Here is a 16,471-nt window from a genome sequence, read left to right as displayed (position 1 = left end):
AGGTGCAGGAAAGCGAGCCCTGCTGACATCATTTGAGCCCCCTGATTATGCTGTACCTAAAGTCATGATATTTCCAAACTTAAATCAATACATTTATTTTCTGCTTAAGCAGGTTGAATTGGGTTTTTTGTTTGCAGTAGCCAAAGTCCTGACTGGCAGGGTCTGAAAGTTTAAGACTCTCACAGGTAAATGCAGCTCAGGATCCTGTGAGTGGAGAAGAGACTTGAGAGACGGCAGGAGTCAGGCTGGACCCAGGCTTTTGACTGGCTGGGCAGATGCCCACAGAGATTGAGAAAAATCTGGTTTGTTTTGATCTTGTCTCGAAAGAAGAACTAAGACCAGAGGGACAAACTTCTGAGACCCTCATTTTAGCTCAGTAGGAGAACGTCCAGACAAGCTGGGCCATCAGTATTGGAGTAGACTGTCTCAGTAGGAGTGAGACCCGTTCCTGAAGTTATACAAATGGTGGCCAACAACCATCTGGACCAAGGTTTCTGCAGGGGATTCAGGCGTCAGGTGAGACAGGAGTAAATGGGTAAACGCTGCCATGTGGCACTGACCACAGTAATGCAAGGGTGGCTTATTGAGTCCTGGGGCTCCCCTCCTGCCCCTGGGAAGGCAGTAGCATGAGGGGATGGGCACGCGGCACCTACAAACTCACACCTTTGGGCCCAAGGGGGCGTCCAGCACAGAGAAGATGATGAACCAAGCTCTGCAACCATTTGCTAAGAAATGCCACAGGGAGGGGACAGCATGGCCAGCCAGGGTACCACCAGGCTTTGAGTGGAGGCCTTGGAGGGTCAGAACCATCTGGCTGGGAGGACTGGTTGCAACCTGGAAAGCAGACAGGCAGGGGGTGAGAATTTGGGGAAAGGCAAGATCTCTAGCCAGCTTTCCTGACAGACGGCTCATTCCCACCTCCGGGCTTTTGCTCAAGGTTGTCCCTCCCCCTAGGACTGCCCCCCCCCCGCCCCCCGCTAGTCTCGCCACACCAAGTACTCTCCATCCTTCTGCTCCAACAGTCTCACAACTCAGTCTTTCCTGCCTCTGCCCCTATATGCGGGTGTCAGGTCTCCCTGGCTGGACTGGGCCCTCCTAGGGATGGAGACTGAGGCATCGTTCCATCCCTCCTCCTCCCGCCTTCCTGCAGGGCCCGCAGAGTGGGAGCTCAGTAACCTGGGGTTTTCTCAGACCTTGACCTTCCTTCTGGGGACTGGGCTCACTGAGCTGGACTGGCTCAGGCAAATGGGGAAACTGAGGCCACTTCACTTCCCATTCCTGTCCTAACTGCCACTCCCAGTGAAACCAAGAGCCACTGAGCAGTGGCTGGATGACGCCTCCCGGCTGGAGCCTACAGTGTGGTGGTGGTGTGGGGTGGACAGGGTCTTAAAGCCATGGGGGAGGGGCTCTTACCCCTAGAGGATGCTGCAGGGGCGCTTCTGCGGCCGCGTGGGCTGGGGACACAGGACGGCCCGGATCGCCTCGTCAAAGACGGTTTTGAGGCCTCTCTGGGTGAGGGCCGAGCACTCCAGGTATTTCACTGAGTCTGGGGTGAGGCAGCAAAAGGGCAGAGGCCTAGGTCAGGGGAGGGTCCTGGGCAAAACCCCTTTCAAAACCACACAACTGCACCAGGCTGTGGGGGCCACCTGGGCTCTGTCACTCAGAGCAGGGAATTTACCTCTCTGTGCCTCAGTTTCCTCATATCTGAAATGGGGAGTTTGAATTCAGTGGGAGGAGTTAAGACCCACAAGAGCAAGTCTGTGTTGTTGTTTTGGGACACATAAGCCCTTAATTTGCGGAAGGCAGGCAGGCAGTTTTATACTTTCCTGGGAAGAAAAGGGCTCAAGCTAGTGACCGAATCTCTGCACACCTTAGTTTCTTCTAGAAAATAGCCACATACCTGCCTCCATGCTTCCCCTATGAGCCTGAGGCACTCACAGCCCACTCACCAGGACCTTCCAAATGTCATCTGACCATTCCTTAGCATCACCCCATTTTAGAGATGAGGAAACTGAGGATCCTAGAGGGGAGGCCACCTGTCCAAGGTCACACACTGGACCTTTGTCCTCCACCTCTGGGCAGCAGGGGGCCCTCAGCAAGAGGAATGGGACTTGGAAAGCTCCTCTTTCTCTCATAAGGAGCCGTGCCTCCTCCCACGTGACTACTCAGGGCTGGGCCTGGGGCACAGACAACAACAAGGGCAGGCCGAGCCCCCACTCCCAGGGCCAGCGTTTTATAACCTCTGAAAGGAACCTGTGTGCGTTCTGTGTCCACTATAACCCAAAGGAACCTGTGTCCACTATTGCCCTGAAGGGAGGAACTGCCAACCTCTTCTTCGAGAGGCCTGAGGTCAATTTCAGAAACAAGAGGAAGGCGAGGACCAGGAAGGGGGAACTTCACCTCCTCACTGGGGGAGCCTGCTCTTCTGGGGAGAGGGAAGGACACAGACACTGATGGTCGACCTGCTCCGTGCCAGGCACCAAGCTAGGCGCTTCCAAAAACCCTATGAAGACTTGCTGTGATTCCCCACTTCCAGGTGAGGAAACAGGCCCAGAGAGGGGAAGCCACAGGCCCAGAAACATACAGCAGTGGGGAGGGGAGCCAGGATTTCAGGAGGGGCAGCCCCTAGAAAGAGGAAGCCCGCCAATGCCCAAGGCTGGGGAGAACAAAAGGGTGGGGCAGGGGTGAGGAAACTGAGGCTCAGGGAGGATACCACTTGCCCAGAGTCACACACTCGATTTCCCCCCCACGTGGGAGCACACTCCCCCCAGGGAGCCTAGGCAGTGGTCTCAGGGCTTGGCTGGCAGGAACGGAGCACCCTGAGATCGGTCCAGGAGTCTTGTCACCATAACCTTCTGTGCCTAGAAGCACGTTACTGGGCATTTGGCTTCTGTTTCTCTGCCAGGGACCATAGCCAGTGTCTACCTCGTCTTCACCCAACTGTCTCCTTGGCACCCACCACCCTCTTGCTCTTCTCGGCTCAGTGGTATCCAAAGCAAGGATCCTGTGCTGGAGGGTCTGGGCTTGCTTCAGCTCTGCCTCTGGTCTGGTCTAGGACATTTTGTCAGTCCTCTCTGTGCCTCAGTCGCCCACCGGTCCAGGACATGGTGACATGTGGTAACTTATCAAGCTGAGGTAAGGGGCAGGGGAGCTGCAGAGAGGGCATGGGGACAGGCCAGGGGACAGCAAACGACCCTAATCTTCATGATCGAGGGAGCCAGGCATCCAATGTTAGAATCTGGTCTCTGCCATGTCCTAGCTGGGTGACCTTGAGCCAGTGATTTCACGCCCTGAGCCTCAGTTTCCTCCTCTGTAAGGTGAGGGTAATGAGTCCCTCCTTCATAGTTGCTCTAAGAATGAAGAGGGAAAATGCCTGGGCCCAGCACCCAGGAAGTACTCAATCTGTCCGCTGTGATTACCAGCTGGGATCAGAGCTGCCTCCACAACTGGTCACCCCAGGGCTGGGAGAGGCTCAGGTGGGCAGCAGCAGCTGCTGTCTTCTTCATCGGCTCTGCAGGCCTAAGGCCACCAGGCCTCCTCCCCCTTGACCTGGGCTGGTCCAAGACAAGTTCAAAGCCCCTGCCCCTGCCCCTGCCCCCACTACCGCCTGAGATCAGCCTCAGAAGGAATTGGCTAGAGGCCAAGACAGGACCCCCAAGTCACCTCCTTATAGAGGAGAAAGGATGGTAAGGGACTGTGCAGGCTGGCTTGTGTGGATAGGGAGACCAAGACTCGAAGAGGAGCCACTGGCTCAAGGTCACACAGACAGTCCCTGCCGGAGCCAGGACCAGACTCCAGAGTTTCAGACCCGTTCTTATCCCAAAATATGTGCCTTAAAAGGGAAAGGGTCAGCTGCAGGCTGGAGCGTCCATGTTGGGTGGAAGGAGTCCAGGGAGACAGGCTGGTGAGAAAGAAGAGAAAGCAGGGGTGCAATCCCCGATATTTGTGAGGCTAGCCCAGTGTGCCTGTGAGCCTGAGCCCCCAGGATGGGGCATGGGACTCTCAGCTTAAGCAGCAGCCTGAGGTCCCGTGGGGAAGATGGCCCTGTCACTAGGCTAGTCACGGGAAGGGGGAGGTGGTGGCTGCGGTTTCTCTTCCTGTGAAGAGATGTGAGTCCCCAGGGCCCTCCCAGTTCCGGGGGAAGGAAGAGTGGTGGGGCTGAGGCAGGGACAGGATGGGGAGGTCCGACAGACTTGGGGGCCAAACTTTGGGCCTGCAGGACCCTGGAGTGAGGCAGAGCACAATGGGCAGCTGGGTCACTGCTCATAGCGGCCAAACCTGCTGGTAGTCCCGGGCTCTTGGGCAAGTGCACCGTCCATGGGCTGCAGGCAGGTCAGGGCCTGACCAGGGACAGCAGGTCCCAATGCCATGGGAGAGGCCAGACCCATCAGTCATCACCTCCCTAGTGCAGGCAGGCCCGATCCTCCACGAGGAGGACCCCAGCCAGCAATTTGCTGTTCTGTGTTCAAATCCCAGTTCTGCCACCTACTAGCTGTGTGACCTTGAGAAGTCACTTTACTTCTCTGGTGCAGTGATCAGGAGGCAAAGAGAAGTTGGGCTGAGAAGCCTTGGGGGTGAGGAGAAGGAGGTGAAAACAGAAGTGAAGGCCTCACCCTTCAAACTCAAGGCAGAAGCACCTCCTCTAGGAAGCCTTCCTGGAATACCTAAACTTGACTTGGTTGCTCACCTTCCAAGCAGCCACAGCACATCCCACGCTTCTGTCTGTGCAAAACACTTTATTTCAAGATCTGATTATGGATTATACTACTACTAACAATAACTAACACAGACTGCTTCCCAGGTGCTGCTCTAAGAACTTCATGTGTATTAATTCATTTAATTCTCCCAACTGCCCAGAACTATTACTGTTGCCAGGTTTTACTGATGAGGAAACATAGGCACAGAGAGGCTTAGTCCTTGGTCTAGGGTCACAGAGCTAGTACACAACACAGTCAGGGTTTGAACTGCACAGCCTGGCCTGGAGCCCGTGTTTGCAATCACCATGAGGCTGAGTCAGGGCTCCACCGCCACCCCCACCCCCGCACCCAGCTCCCCTCTCTGAGCCCGAGCCCCGTACCTATCTCCTTGGCCAGTGCCAGGCCCTGTGGGTAGGTAATAGGCGCCAGCTTCTTCTCCTTCAGCTTCTCGATGGTGTCCTTGTCATCCCGCAGGTCCAGCTTTGTCCCCACCAGGATGATGGGTGTGCTGGGGCAGTGGTGTCGCACCTCGGGGAACCACTGGGCAGGTAGGCGGTGGGGGGAAGACAGGTTGTGCAGGGACGAGAGAGGACACGAGGTTGTGAGGGGAGCAGAGGGAGCATGACAGCAGGGAAGAAGAGGGGCACCGAGTTGTGAGAAAATAAGGTGTGGGCATGAAGGTGTGAGGAGGAGAGACATGAGGTTGTGCAGCGAGGGGAAGGCACATGGTTGCAGGAAAAGAGGAGGCATGATTTTGTACAGAGACAAGAGGTGGCACGAGGTTGTGCGGGGAGGCGAGAGAACAAGGTTAGACAGGGCACAGAGTAAAGTGGACACTCCCAGGCCCCCCTGAGACTCCCTTGAGTCTCATCCCCTGAGTCCCCCCAGCCTGAGTTGGCACTGGGGACCCTCTCTGCTCATACCCTCTGCTGCCCCCAGAGATAGGCTTCAAGTTATGGGTCCTTCCTTCCCTCCCTACGTTTCTCAGGGTCACCTGCGCCCGACTCCCCAGGCCCCTCAAGCCTGCCTCTGCCCAGCTCACCTTGGCACGGACGTTCTCATAGGAGGCTGGGCTGACAAGGGAGAAGCAGATGAGGAAGACATCCTGGGGAAAGAGCAGGCAAGTGTTACCCATGAGGGGAAGCCCAAGGGCGTCCCACCTGGGCCCCTCCCACACCAGGCAGCACTGAGCAGTGGGGCAGCCCAGGGGACGCTGAGGTTAGGGTCTGTCAGAGCAGGGATGCCCGCCTTCCCCTTCCACCAGGCTGCTGTTAGTTTATCCAGCACCTCCCAGAGGCCAGGGCCTGTCCTTAGTGGTTCGTCCTCACACAGCACCCTACAGCAGTGCTGCCGTCACCCCCCATTCCACAGATGGGGAGACTGAGGCTACAAAGGTAAGGGGTTTGCCATCTGGAGCTCCAGAATCCATACTCCTAACCAGGCACTCACTGGTCCAATGTCTGGTTACCAGCCCCAGCCCTGGAGGGTGAGCCAAGGACCCAGAGGTGCCCAACAGCCCCAGTGCCACCTGCAGGCTTACCCGATCTCTTCCCCCCTGACCCAGCACACCAGGGGCTCACTGGCCTGGGCTCCCTATTGAGGCTTCAGGTCTCCTTGCCCCACCCCCAGGGAGCCAGGTGGTGCCAGAGCCCATGAGGTGGGGGCCTGTGAAGACAGGCAGAGATAACTGGGGCCTGAGGGAGGGCTGCGGGCACGGGAGGAGTCCCTGGCTGTGCCCAGGGAGGGAGGATAAGGCAGAGTCCTCGAGCTGGACCGGAAGGAGAGGGTCAGGGTGCACCAAGCCAAGCTGGTCCAAGGGCACCCGATGCAGAGGGAACAGGGCGAGCAGAGGCCAGGCCCACAAGGCAGGTGGGGGCTGCACACCGTCTGCGGGTAGGAGAGCGGCCGGAGGCGGTCGTAGTCCTCCTGCCCGGCCGTGTCCCACAGCCCCAGGTTCACCGGCTTGCTGTCCACCATCACATTAGCTGAATAGTTGTCAAACCTATGGGAAGCAGGCAAGACGGAAGGGTCAGTCTCCAGACCCAGAGCTCGGGCCCTTCCAGGCCAGGCCTGAGTTGTTTCATGGCAGATGCTGAGACCCAGAGAGGGTCTGCAATGGAACCAAAGTCACACAGCACTATGCACTTGGGTTTCCTTTTATTTTATTTTTTCATTACTGATTCACCACATACAAAATTGTAAATGCAGGTAAGCATAAAAAGGAAACCATTGCCTCGATGATTAGGTTTCAGCCCTCACCTAGCCTTGGGAGAGGTGATTTTCCAAAGCAGTGTAACATTCCTTCCAAAGCTTGATCAAAATAGAGGTACCCACCTCCTATGCAGGACACTGAGGCTGGTCACCCAGTATTTGCTGAACAAGTGTTTCTCCCCGTTTTAGGTTGGGTCCCCCATGCAATTAGGAGGTGATACAAGTGGTTTATTGGGGAAGTGAGCCCTGACAGCTACAGGAGGAGAGAGGGGACAGCAGCCAACATAAGGCATGCCAGTGAGCGTTTGCTACTGTGGGCAACTGGGGCTCCGGCCTGCGGGCCTCCTGAGAGACAGTGTGGGCTATGCTCAGGGTGCTCCCCATAGAGGGCAGGAAGCTGGGCTATTTCCCCATCTTCCACTGGCAGAGGGATGTCCTGGGTGTTAATTCTTGTTTTCCAGCCCACCCCGAGTGCACATTGAAAGCCGTCAGTCACAGGAGCTTCAGGAAATACCACCAGCACACACTAGGGACACACATGTGGAAGGAATAGGGTGGGACATTAAGTGACTGCTGAAATCTCCTTGCCCTCAGAGAGGCCTCCAGAGCCATCAAATGAGCTTCCAGATTTTTAAAAAATTCAGCCCAACAGCATTTCTGACTACAGACATCCCTGAGAGCAAGATTCTGGTTTCTCATGCTGTGGAAGAGAAAACTGGGATCAGAGAGGTATAGTGACTTTCCCAAGGCCACACAGTCAATGAGTGACCAAACTAGGTGCGAAGTCATTTCCATCTGATTCCACATTGAGTGTTCACTGCCCCGTGCCATAGCTGTGCTTCCTCAGATGCCCCCACACCCTGTCCCTGGGGGCTAGGGACACCACCTTGTCTGTCTTCATTGAGGTCACCCACTTAGGCCTGCATCCCCTGACCTGGCCCATTGAGACTTCAGCCTCTTCCAGCTTCTCCCTGTACTCTTCCCCATCACACACCAGCCAGGCCGTTTCCTGAGCACACTGCCCGCCTCCCTGCACCTGTTCACTCTGTGTCCCCCACCTGGAATTCCCTCCCCACCTCTCCTTATCCAAACATTCCCACCCACCCTGATCATGCGGTCCACCACAGTCTCCTATCTGTGCCTCTCTCTGGAATACTCTTCCCTCCTCTTTTCACCCTTGTCCCCTAGTGATGCTTCAAAACCCTGCCCAGACAGTTCCTCCTTTGTGGGGAAGCCTCTGGGCCACCTCCAGGAGAGAGCTCATCAGTCCGTCCCTCAGGCAACTGCTGTACCTTCACCATGAGCAGACACTTAGTGTGCCCCTGTCCCGCCATGTGGGCAGGGCCGTGCCCACTTCAGCTCTGCAGCCTGACTTTTTTAACACACTGCTCTTGTTCATCCTGGAGCGTGTCTTTGTCACCTCTCCGTTCCGTAGATGGCCCTGCTCGTTCCTGCCTGGAAGGCCCCTGCAAATACCCGTCCCTAGCTTCCCACTCTTGTTCCTCCCACTGCCAGACCGACTCTTCCTCAATCCTTCCTCCAGCCCCATCTCAAAGTCATCTCCTCTGGGAAGCCTTTCCAGCTTAGTCTCTGATGCCCAGCCAGGTTGGGTTCCCAACCCAGCGATCTGTGGTCAATTCAGCACCCCAAAAGGGAGGCACCAAGCCTGGCTTGTTCTTCACTGCACCCTGAGGCCAGCACTGCATTTGGCATATAGTAGGTGCTCTGTACACCTACCCTGGGCACCACGCATACCACCGTAGGATTTCAGGTCCAGGGAGACACCACTGGGCATGATGGGCAAAGAAGGATCTGTGTTGTCTTTGACTTTGGCCAGAAACCCTCCTTTCGGATGACCTTAGGGTGCTGGAATACTCTCTCCTCTAATGTCCAGTCTGAAACTCTGGTGCCAAAAGCCTCTAAAATTCCTTGAGCCAAAGGTGACTATCTTCTCTGAGCCACTCCCAGGGCCTTATGGGCTGTGGCCATGGGGAAAAAGCTGTGTCCTGGGACTTATGGCAGCACCGAGCATCTACCCTGGGACCAGGCAGAGGCTACGGTTCCTCATACGTTAGGTCTTAAAGTCCCATGTGACTCAGGCCAAAGGACCTTAAGTTACTCCCATTAGACAGACGAGGAAACCAAGGCCCCAAGAGGTTAAGTAACTTTTCCAAGACCAGCCAGCTCATAAGCAGAGGAGCTGGGATTTGAGCCCTGCTTCTTCCATGCCACCCATTAGTGAGCAAGCGAATGGGAAAATGAACCTGGGGACAGCCACCCAGAGTTGAGAGGGAACAGAGAGTTCCTGTGAAGACTCGTCCTGACTGTGTGACCCTGGGTAAGTCACCTTGCTTCCCTGAGCCTCACTTTCTTCACTGTGAAGAAAAGCCCTATCTGTAGGGGCCGCTAGTAGGATCCAAAGAGACAGAGACTTTCAAGCCACCCCCCACAGGGAAATGCTGAGAAGCTGAGCGATCTCATGTTTGATGTCCCCACACACTGCCCCCCCCCCAGAGGACCAGCTGCCAGAGCCCGAGGGATTGCTGTAGAGACACAGTGCTCTGCAGCTCTCAGGGGTTCCCTTTCTTCAGAGTCCCACAGGCAGCCAGGACCAGAGGACCTTACACTACCACGGGGGCCACCTTCACTCTAAATTCCAAGTGAGGAAACTGAGGCTCACAAGCAGGAAGGGACTTGCCTAAGATCTCACAGTCAGTTGGTGGCAGGGCCAGGATTAGATCCTGTTACCCAATCCAGAGCCCATGTGGTAAGCATCACCACGATTTCATGGCTGGAGACTCAGTGGAGTTTGAGCTGGAGTGTGGGGCTGACCCTGAAATCTGGGAAGGGCAGGGGGCTCACATTTGCTGAGCACCCGGGGTGTGAAGTGCTATTTCAGGTCCTTCAATCTTAGATCATTTCAGTGGGCCCAGGAAGTAGATTTTACCACTGTTCCCATTTTACACATGAAGAAACTAAGAATCAGAGACTAGGAGTGACCGACCCAAGGTCACACAGCTGGCGTGTTTTCACCCAGAGTCTGGGCGGCCTCTTTCTGCATTCCCCAGGGCTGCAAACCCAGCCCTGACCCTGGAATAAAGTGGAGGAGGAAAATCGGGGCCGGTGAAAGGGGTGCCCGAGTTCTAGCACCTTCTCGGGGCAGATCAGAGCATCCCTTGCCTGCAATATGCTTAGTTCTGTTCTAGAAGCTGGTGCGACAGCAGTGAACTGGACAGACCACAGTCCTGTCCTCCCAGAGCTCCCATCCTGGCAGGGAAAGTCAGATCAGGACAGGCTACCTTACCTCAAGTAGAGTAGTGGGATGGTGGGGGCCTGGGTGGAGTGAGGGGACCCTTTAGACAGGGGGTCAGGGACATAATACCTGAGCTGGGAACTGAATGATGGGGAAGGGGGAGGGCAGAAGCTTGGGGGAAGCTAGTGAGTCTGGGATGGTTGGGGAAGAGACCATGTCATTCAGGGCTTGGAACAAATGCCAGGCTAGGAGGTGGGATTTAAGTATGAAGAGGAACCAGGGAAGGGATTGAGTTACAATGTGGCTCCATCTAATTTCCGTGTTTGAAAGCTCACCTGGGCTTCCGTTTGAAAATGGCTATAAGGACTGTTGGAAGGGGGAGACCCCTATGCCACAGGCACCCGAGGGCAAGGCCTTTCTGCCGTGTCTTTGTATCGGCAACACCCAGCATAGAACCATCCACAGAGCAGGCTTTGGTCTCCCCATCTGTGAAACGGGGATTTGACCTTGAGCTGTTTACCCACCCCCATCGGCTGGCAGTAAGCAGAGCTCTGCTCTCTGCTTATCTGATCCTGCACTGGCAGCATGTGCTTCCCAGGCCCAGCAAACCCTAACATCCCCAGCCCCAGAAGCTCTCCTGGGATATCTGGGCTGCCCCAACTCCACTCTCCCCAGCTGCCCCCACCCTCCAATGTCAAGGACTCAGTGCAGCTTATCTTCCCCTCCGGGTCACAGAGGTGCAGAGATTGTAGCAGGAGCCACTCTGGGGCTTGTCCAGAGCTGAGCAGCCTTGTACTAGAAGACAAGGGTGGCAGGCAGGACTGGCCACACACTTCACAGGGTCCAATGCAAAATAATAACACAGGGCCCCTTGTTCAAAAATGAAGAATTTCAAGATGGGGCTATGAGAGCATTAAATCAAGTCCAGGACCCTTCTGAGCGCGGGTCGCTGTGCAGCTGCAAAGACGGCACACCCCTGAAGCCAGCTTAGTCTCTGATCCAACTCCTCAGAGCATCCTGGGAAGGCAGACCTTGTCTGGTCCATTCTGTCTGTCCTCCTGCAAGGTTGTCCAGGATAGCCAAGTCTACCAGGGCCCAGTCTCTGCAAAGTGCTGAGAACAACTGGCTGTAGGTCCCGCCATCTTGCACCAGAGAACACACCTACCCTCTCCTGCACAGGGGAGGCACCCAGGCAGTGAGCTTGGGATCTCCCACTCAGCCCCCACCTCCTATAGAAAGGGAAACTGAGGCTCAGAGAGAGGCAGTGACTGGTCTGAGGTCCCTCAGCAAGTGGGCCTTCCAGCCCAACTGGGACAGGAAGATTCAGGAACACAGGCAGGGCCAGCACACTCCTGGTGCCAAGGGTCTTCTGCAGGCGCTATCTCACCTGAGTCCACACCCGCCTCACTGCTCAAATCTAGAGCCAGCCTTCCCTCGGCACTAGGAAGTACTGATAAACATTTGATGATTGATGGCAAACGGGCAGGTAAGAGGAGGTCTGGAGAGGGGTGTGTATTGACACCAAGCTATATGGGAAATTAGGGACCAAGACGGGGTAGAAATTGGTTTTCCAGGTTTGCTACCCAGGTTTGTCTGCCCTCTCCTGGATGCCTGGGCCAGGTCAGTGTTGCAGGGAATAAAATCAGTAGAGGTAGCACAGGGCATCGGTGAGCTTGGGGGCAGAACCTTTAGTGGCTGTGAGCCCCCCAGCTCCCCGTGAGGATCAAGTGAGATCACAGATGCGTGACATTTCACACAGGGGCCAGCACACAGCCCTCAAAAGATGGTAGCTATGATCAATCTTTGTAGGACCTCCCCAGGAAGTTCAATGCAGGTCAACTCTAAACACATGCTAGATCTTGTGTCTAAGACAACCTGTAGATTTAACTGTGCATAGACACCGCACTAAGACCAGGAAGTGACCTGAAATGAACAGGATAAGTTTCACTGCCCTCCATAGGCCCATGTTCAAAGGTTAGATAACGTTACTCTGGAGAGCGAGAGACCCCTTCACGCTAGATCAGGAAGGCTTCCTGGAGGAGGAGGCACTGGAGCTGGGCCTGGAGGTCTTAGACCTGTGGGTGTGGAAAAGGAAGGCACTCCAGGCAGAGGGAACGGTTTAAGCAAAGGTCCTGAGCTGGAAATGCTCCTGGAATGTTTGGTGAATAGAAGGTGGCCATGAAGCTAAAAGGGAAGGTTGAGAGAAGACCACGTACAGCCTTGAGTGCTACGCTACAGAGTTAGGGAGTTGTCCTGTGAGTGATGGGGGTCACTGGAGGCTGGGGGGGGAGGAGCTGGTGTTTCTCCCCTTATCCTTCCCTCCTGAGTTTGACAACCTTGCCTCCACATCCAACAAGAGGACGGGGCCTCAGATGGCACTGACGTCTCCCCCACAACACATATGTCTTGATGTCTCTGCTCCTGTCACCCAGGCCTGAATTGCCTCCTCCACCACCCACCCTGTCCCCCACCTCTACTTCTCTGACCCAGCCCCTCTTCCCACCCTGCTCCTCTTGCTCAGGCCAGCCTTCTCCAGTTCCCTCTTCCTTGCGGCCCTCTTGAAGGCCACCTGCTCCCCTTCGGCACCACCCCACTCTGACTCATTCTCTCTCCATTTGGGGAGCCCTCAGGCCTCAGCCTGACATCTCATCTCGGCCTCCCTCCGTGGCCAGATCATCAGGCAGCTCTGCCAGGCAGACCGGCTGGGGCATCTCCTGGTTGCCCGACCCCCACGTGCCCACACAGGAAGTGCCTGAAAAGAGGGTGGGCTTGGTGATGCATGTCGGCCATCCTCCGAGCACCCCACCTGCCCATGATACTCACACGGTGGGGATGTACTCTCCCGGGAAGGCGTTGGTGGTGTAGCTGATGAGAAGGCAGGTCTTGCCCACGGCTCTGAAAGACAAGACATTCCAAAGGACAGCTGTCACAGGCCCTGTCCGAGATACGGAAAGGTTTCGGAGCACCTGCCCCATTCCCTAGCCCAGCCCTCAGGGAAGACCCAGGCCCACCCTTTTGGCCTCAGTTTCCCCATCTGAAGATCCCCGTGGCAGTGTTTTCAAACCTGAGGGCCATAGAGTCATTTGGAGTGTTTGTTAAAGAGCAGACTTAAGGTCCTACCCCAGAGATGCTGATCCATGGGTGTGGGGCGAACTGGAAATCTGTTTTGAAAGAACTTTCCCAGGTGCCACTGATGTGGGACAGAGGGTAAAGGGCAGTTGGTACCCAGGAGACCTACTGGACTGGCCAATGCTGCAGGGCCCCTGGCGCCTGACCGGGGCTCTGCCGCCATAGGCCTAAGCTTCAGACACCAGATCTACCTGCCAGTGGCACGATTTGGGGCAAACCAGTTAACTTCCCTTTGCCTCAACTTCCCCGTCTAGAAGATAGGTATAAGGTGAGTCCATCCTCAGAGAGGTGTACTGAGAAGTAAATTAGATGAAGTCCATAAAAGAACTGGGCACAGCATAGCCGCCAGCAGATGTCAGGGAAAGCCTGTCCCTCCTCTACCATCCTACCTCACCAGAGAGCATAGCAGTTAAGAGCTCGGAGCTCTGGAGTCTGAGAGACTGGGGTTCAAAGCCCATAAGGTCTTGGGTTAAATTACTTAACTGCTTTGAGCTTCAGTTTTCCCACCTGTAAAATGGTCCTAGTATTAATTGGTAGGAGGATAAAACAGAGGATGGCTAAGCCCATTGCCTGACACATAGTAAGTGCTAAATAAATTGTGATCACATGCTATTCGTGCTTTCTTCCCCGCAGCCTGCTGGGCTGGGATGGGGCCCAGGTGGAGGCCAAAGGGGCAGCCCTGGCCCTCCCTGCTTGCTCCACTGTTTCGTCACTTCCTGTTCTGAGGAGTTGGCCTGCCTCTCATCCCCACCCTGCCCTCCCCAGGGCCTGCCATCAAGGTAACTTTGAATGCTGGAACGTTTTTCTTGGCTTCCGCCCTCCCCAACTCAGATCAGATACAAAGCAGAAGTGGGCAGGCAGGCAGATAACAGCCAGCCATGCATCAGCATCAGCTGAGAGTGGCCTGATCAGCCGCCCACCCCCACCGACCCAGGAGAGCCAAAGTAAGCAGGGGCCACAGGGACCCAGGCCAGGAAGGATCTGAGTCTCTTGAGGCCTCAGACTACCCATCTATAGAACAGGAAAGGTGGACAAGAGGCCTGCCCAGCTAGAACATGCTGGGATGTCCTGGCTTGCACCTATGGAAAATCCCAGGACAGACCCGTGCGCTGGACCCTGAGGTATTGTTGCTGGGAGGCATGAGAGATTGGCATTTAGACCTGTTATCTCACAGATGAGGAAACTGAGGCCTCCAGGGTGACAGGATAACCTGAGGTCACTAAATCTGACAGCTGAGAAGGTGTCTCAGCCTAGCCGGTCCCACGTTGACCCCCACAGTCACCCCCATCTCTCCGTCCCTCCTCCTTCCCTCTCTCTCTCATGTCCTCTACTTCTGCTCATCACTCACACACCCCCACATCCTCCCCAACCAGGCAGCTGTGAGGGGGAGGGGTGAGGACGCTAACATTTATTGAGCACACACTATGTGCAGGACAGCCCCTGAAAATGCCTGAAGTGACCCCACATCAACCCTGAGGACGTGAGCCTTTTCCCAGATGGCCAAGCTGAGGTTCAGAGATGTGCTGTGACTTGCCCAAGGCCACACAGCGGAATAAGCCAGTGACTAGGGTCCAGGTCAGCCTGGGGACAAAGGGCAGATTTTTGGCTCCCCACCCCCACCTGCATCCACAGAGTTGAAGACTGAGGTCCCATGGGAGACCTGCCCCAGCTCTCTGAGTGCAGGTGAGGGACCCCAGGCATCACCACCCACCGTCCTGTACCCTCCACCCAGGAAGTTTCCAGGGTGAGGTGGGCAGAGAGAGTGAAGCTGTCCTCAGTACCCCCGGGGGCTACCTCTGGTTCCTGGGAGAAGAAGGGACAGTTCCTCCTGGTTGCCTCCCAGGGACTCCTGTGGGGCAGGGGGCTTCCCCAGGGACACCAGGGCTCCTGGTAGGGGGCTGTGAGCAAGTTCAGCCAGGTACCTACCCATCTCCCACCACCACACACTTGATGGCCTGCATCGTGTCTGGGGCCTGGGGAGCGGCGGCGGTGACAGCTCAGGGTGTGGAGCGTTTCTGCGGGCACCGGGGGTGTGGAGAGCCTGGTGAGGGACCCAGAGCCCAGCAGCAGGGGGACAGGAGGCAGGAGGAAGCGGAAGCGGAACTTGCCTAAGCTGCTGCCCTCACAGCCGTTTGCAGAAGGCGGAGCATGCGGTCTAGCAGACCAGCGGGGGGCGGGGGGGGGGCCTCAGGTACTAGGCTGGGTCCTGGCCGCCCCAGTGAGCATCCCTGCTCTGGGGCACCAGCTGGAGACCTAGGGACCCTCTCAGCTGGGGACTCACTTCCATGGGCATGGCCAGAGTTGTTCTCCAAGAACTTGAGGTTTCCAAGAATTCGGTTCACCTCAATTCTAAGCAATAAGCATTTAGTAAGCACCTACTGTGTGCCAGCCACAGTGGCAGGTACCGGGGAGTCCAGGATGCAAGGGCTATAGCTTGGCCCTGGGGAAGATACGACCTCATCACGGTTGTCCATAAAACAAGACAGAAAGTGATGGAGTCACAGGGAATCTACAGGGAGGAGACCTAGAGTTACACAGAGGGAGAGCTGGGGCCTGTACGGTGGCATTCAAGCCGGCACTTAAATGTGGTGTCAGAGAGGGGGCACTCCGGGTGAGCGACTGCGTGAGCACGATATAGACACTCCTCCAAACTGGGCAGAGTGGGAAACCCTGAGGGTGGGAGGATGAGAGATATGGGAGGAGGAAGATGAGGAAGGAAGGAAGACGAGGGTCAGCTGATGGAGAAGGGGAAATAGGAGGGAAGTGACGGGCAGGGCCCCACGCCAGCCAGGCCCTAGGCTGGAGGGACAGTCCTGTGGGACCAGGCACCCTGGAACTAGGAATCATGGCCCACATTGAAGATGCAGAAACAGAGGGTCTGAGAAGTCAGGTGACTCCAAACTCTCCTGGCACCCCAGCTGCTGTCTGGGGGGACAATGGCTGAGTCCTGCAGCTCTTGAATGGAGTGCTCCCCCTAAGCCGTGGAAGACTCAGATCTGAGTAGTACTGGGACTCCCCAATGGGCTCCAAGTTCACTTAGTCCTTACTATAATATTGATTGCCACAGCTCCACACACACAGCACCTTCCCGCTCCAGGCACAAGGGGTAGGGAGGAGATAGGCAGAGCCACTGGTCATCCAGCCTGGACTCACTCGCGACAAACCAGGAAACTGGGGGAGA

The 16,471-nt window shown here is 56.1% G+C and overlaps 1 protein-coding gene across 2 annotated transcripts; it reads right to left on the bottom strand.

Moving 5' to 3' along the window:
* Positions 1-79: 79 nt before the first annotated feature.
* On the bottom strand, positions 80-15,391 carry RAC2 (Rac family small GTPase 2). 2 transcript variants are annotated; one of them, XM_019753013.3, is made up of 7 exons: positions 15,217-15,389; positions 12,985-13,056; positions 6,582-6,699; positions 5,740-5,802; positions 5,078-5,237; positions 1,414-1,546; positions 80-834 (listed from the first exon to the last, which is right to left on the bottom strand). In XM_019753013.3, the coding sequence occupies exons 1-6, from the start codon at positions 15,249-15,251 to the stop codon at positions 1,416-1,418; spliced, it is 579 nt and encodes a 192-aa protein (XP_019608572.1). In that variant the 5' UTR covers positions 15,252-15,389; the 3' UTR covers positions 80-834; positions 1,414-1,415. The 2 variants fall into 2 exon arrangements, with proteins under 2 accessions (XP_019608572.1, XP_074182462.1); XM_074326361.2 differs by lacking the exon at positions 80-834 and having other exon boundaries at positions 1,471-1,546; positions 5,071-5,237; positions 15,217-15,391.
* Between the last annotated feature and the right edge of the window lie 1,080 nt (positions 15,392-16,471).

The sequence above is a fragment of the Rhinolophus sinicus genome, chromosome 1 (assembly GCF_057876585.1).
Source record: "Rhinolophus sinicus isolate RSI-liver-muscle chromosome 1, RSI-T2T, whole genome shotgun sequence".
NCBI classification, from domain to species: Eukaryota; Metazoa; Chordata; class Mammalia; order Chiroptera; family Rhinolophidae; genus Rhinolophus; species Rhinolophus sinicus.
Note: the sequence above shows the minus strand (reverse complement) of the source record. Positions and strands in the feature narration are given on the sequence as shown.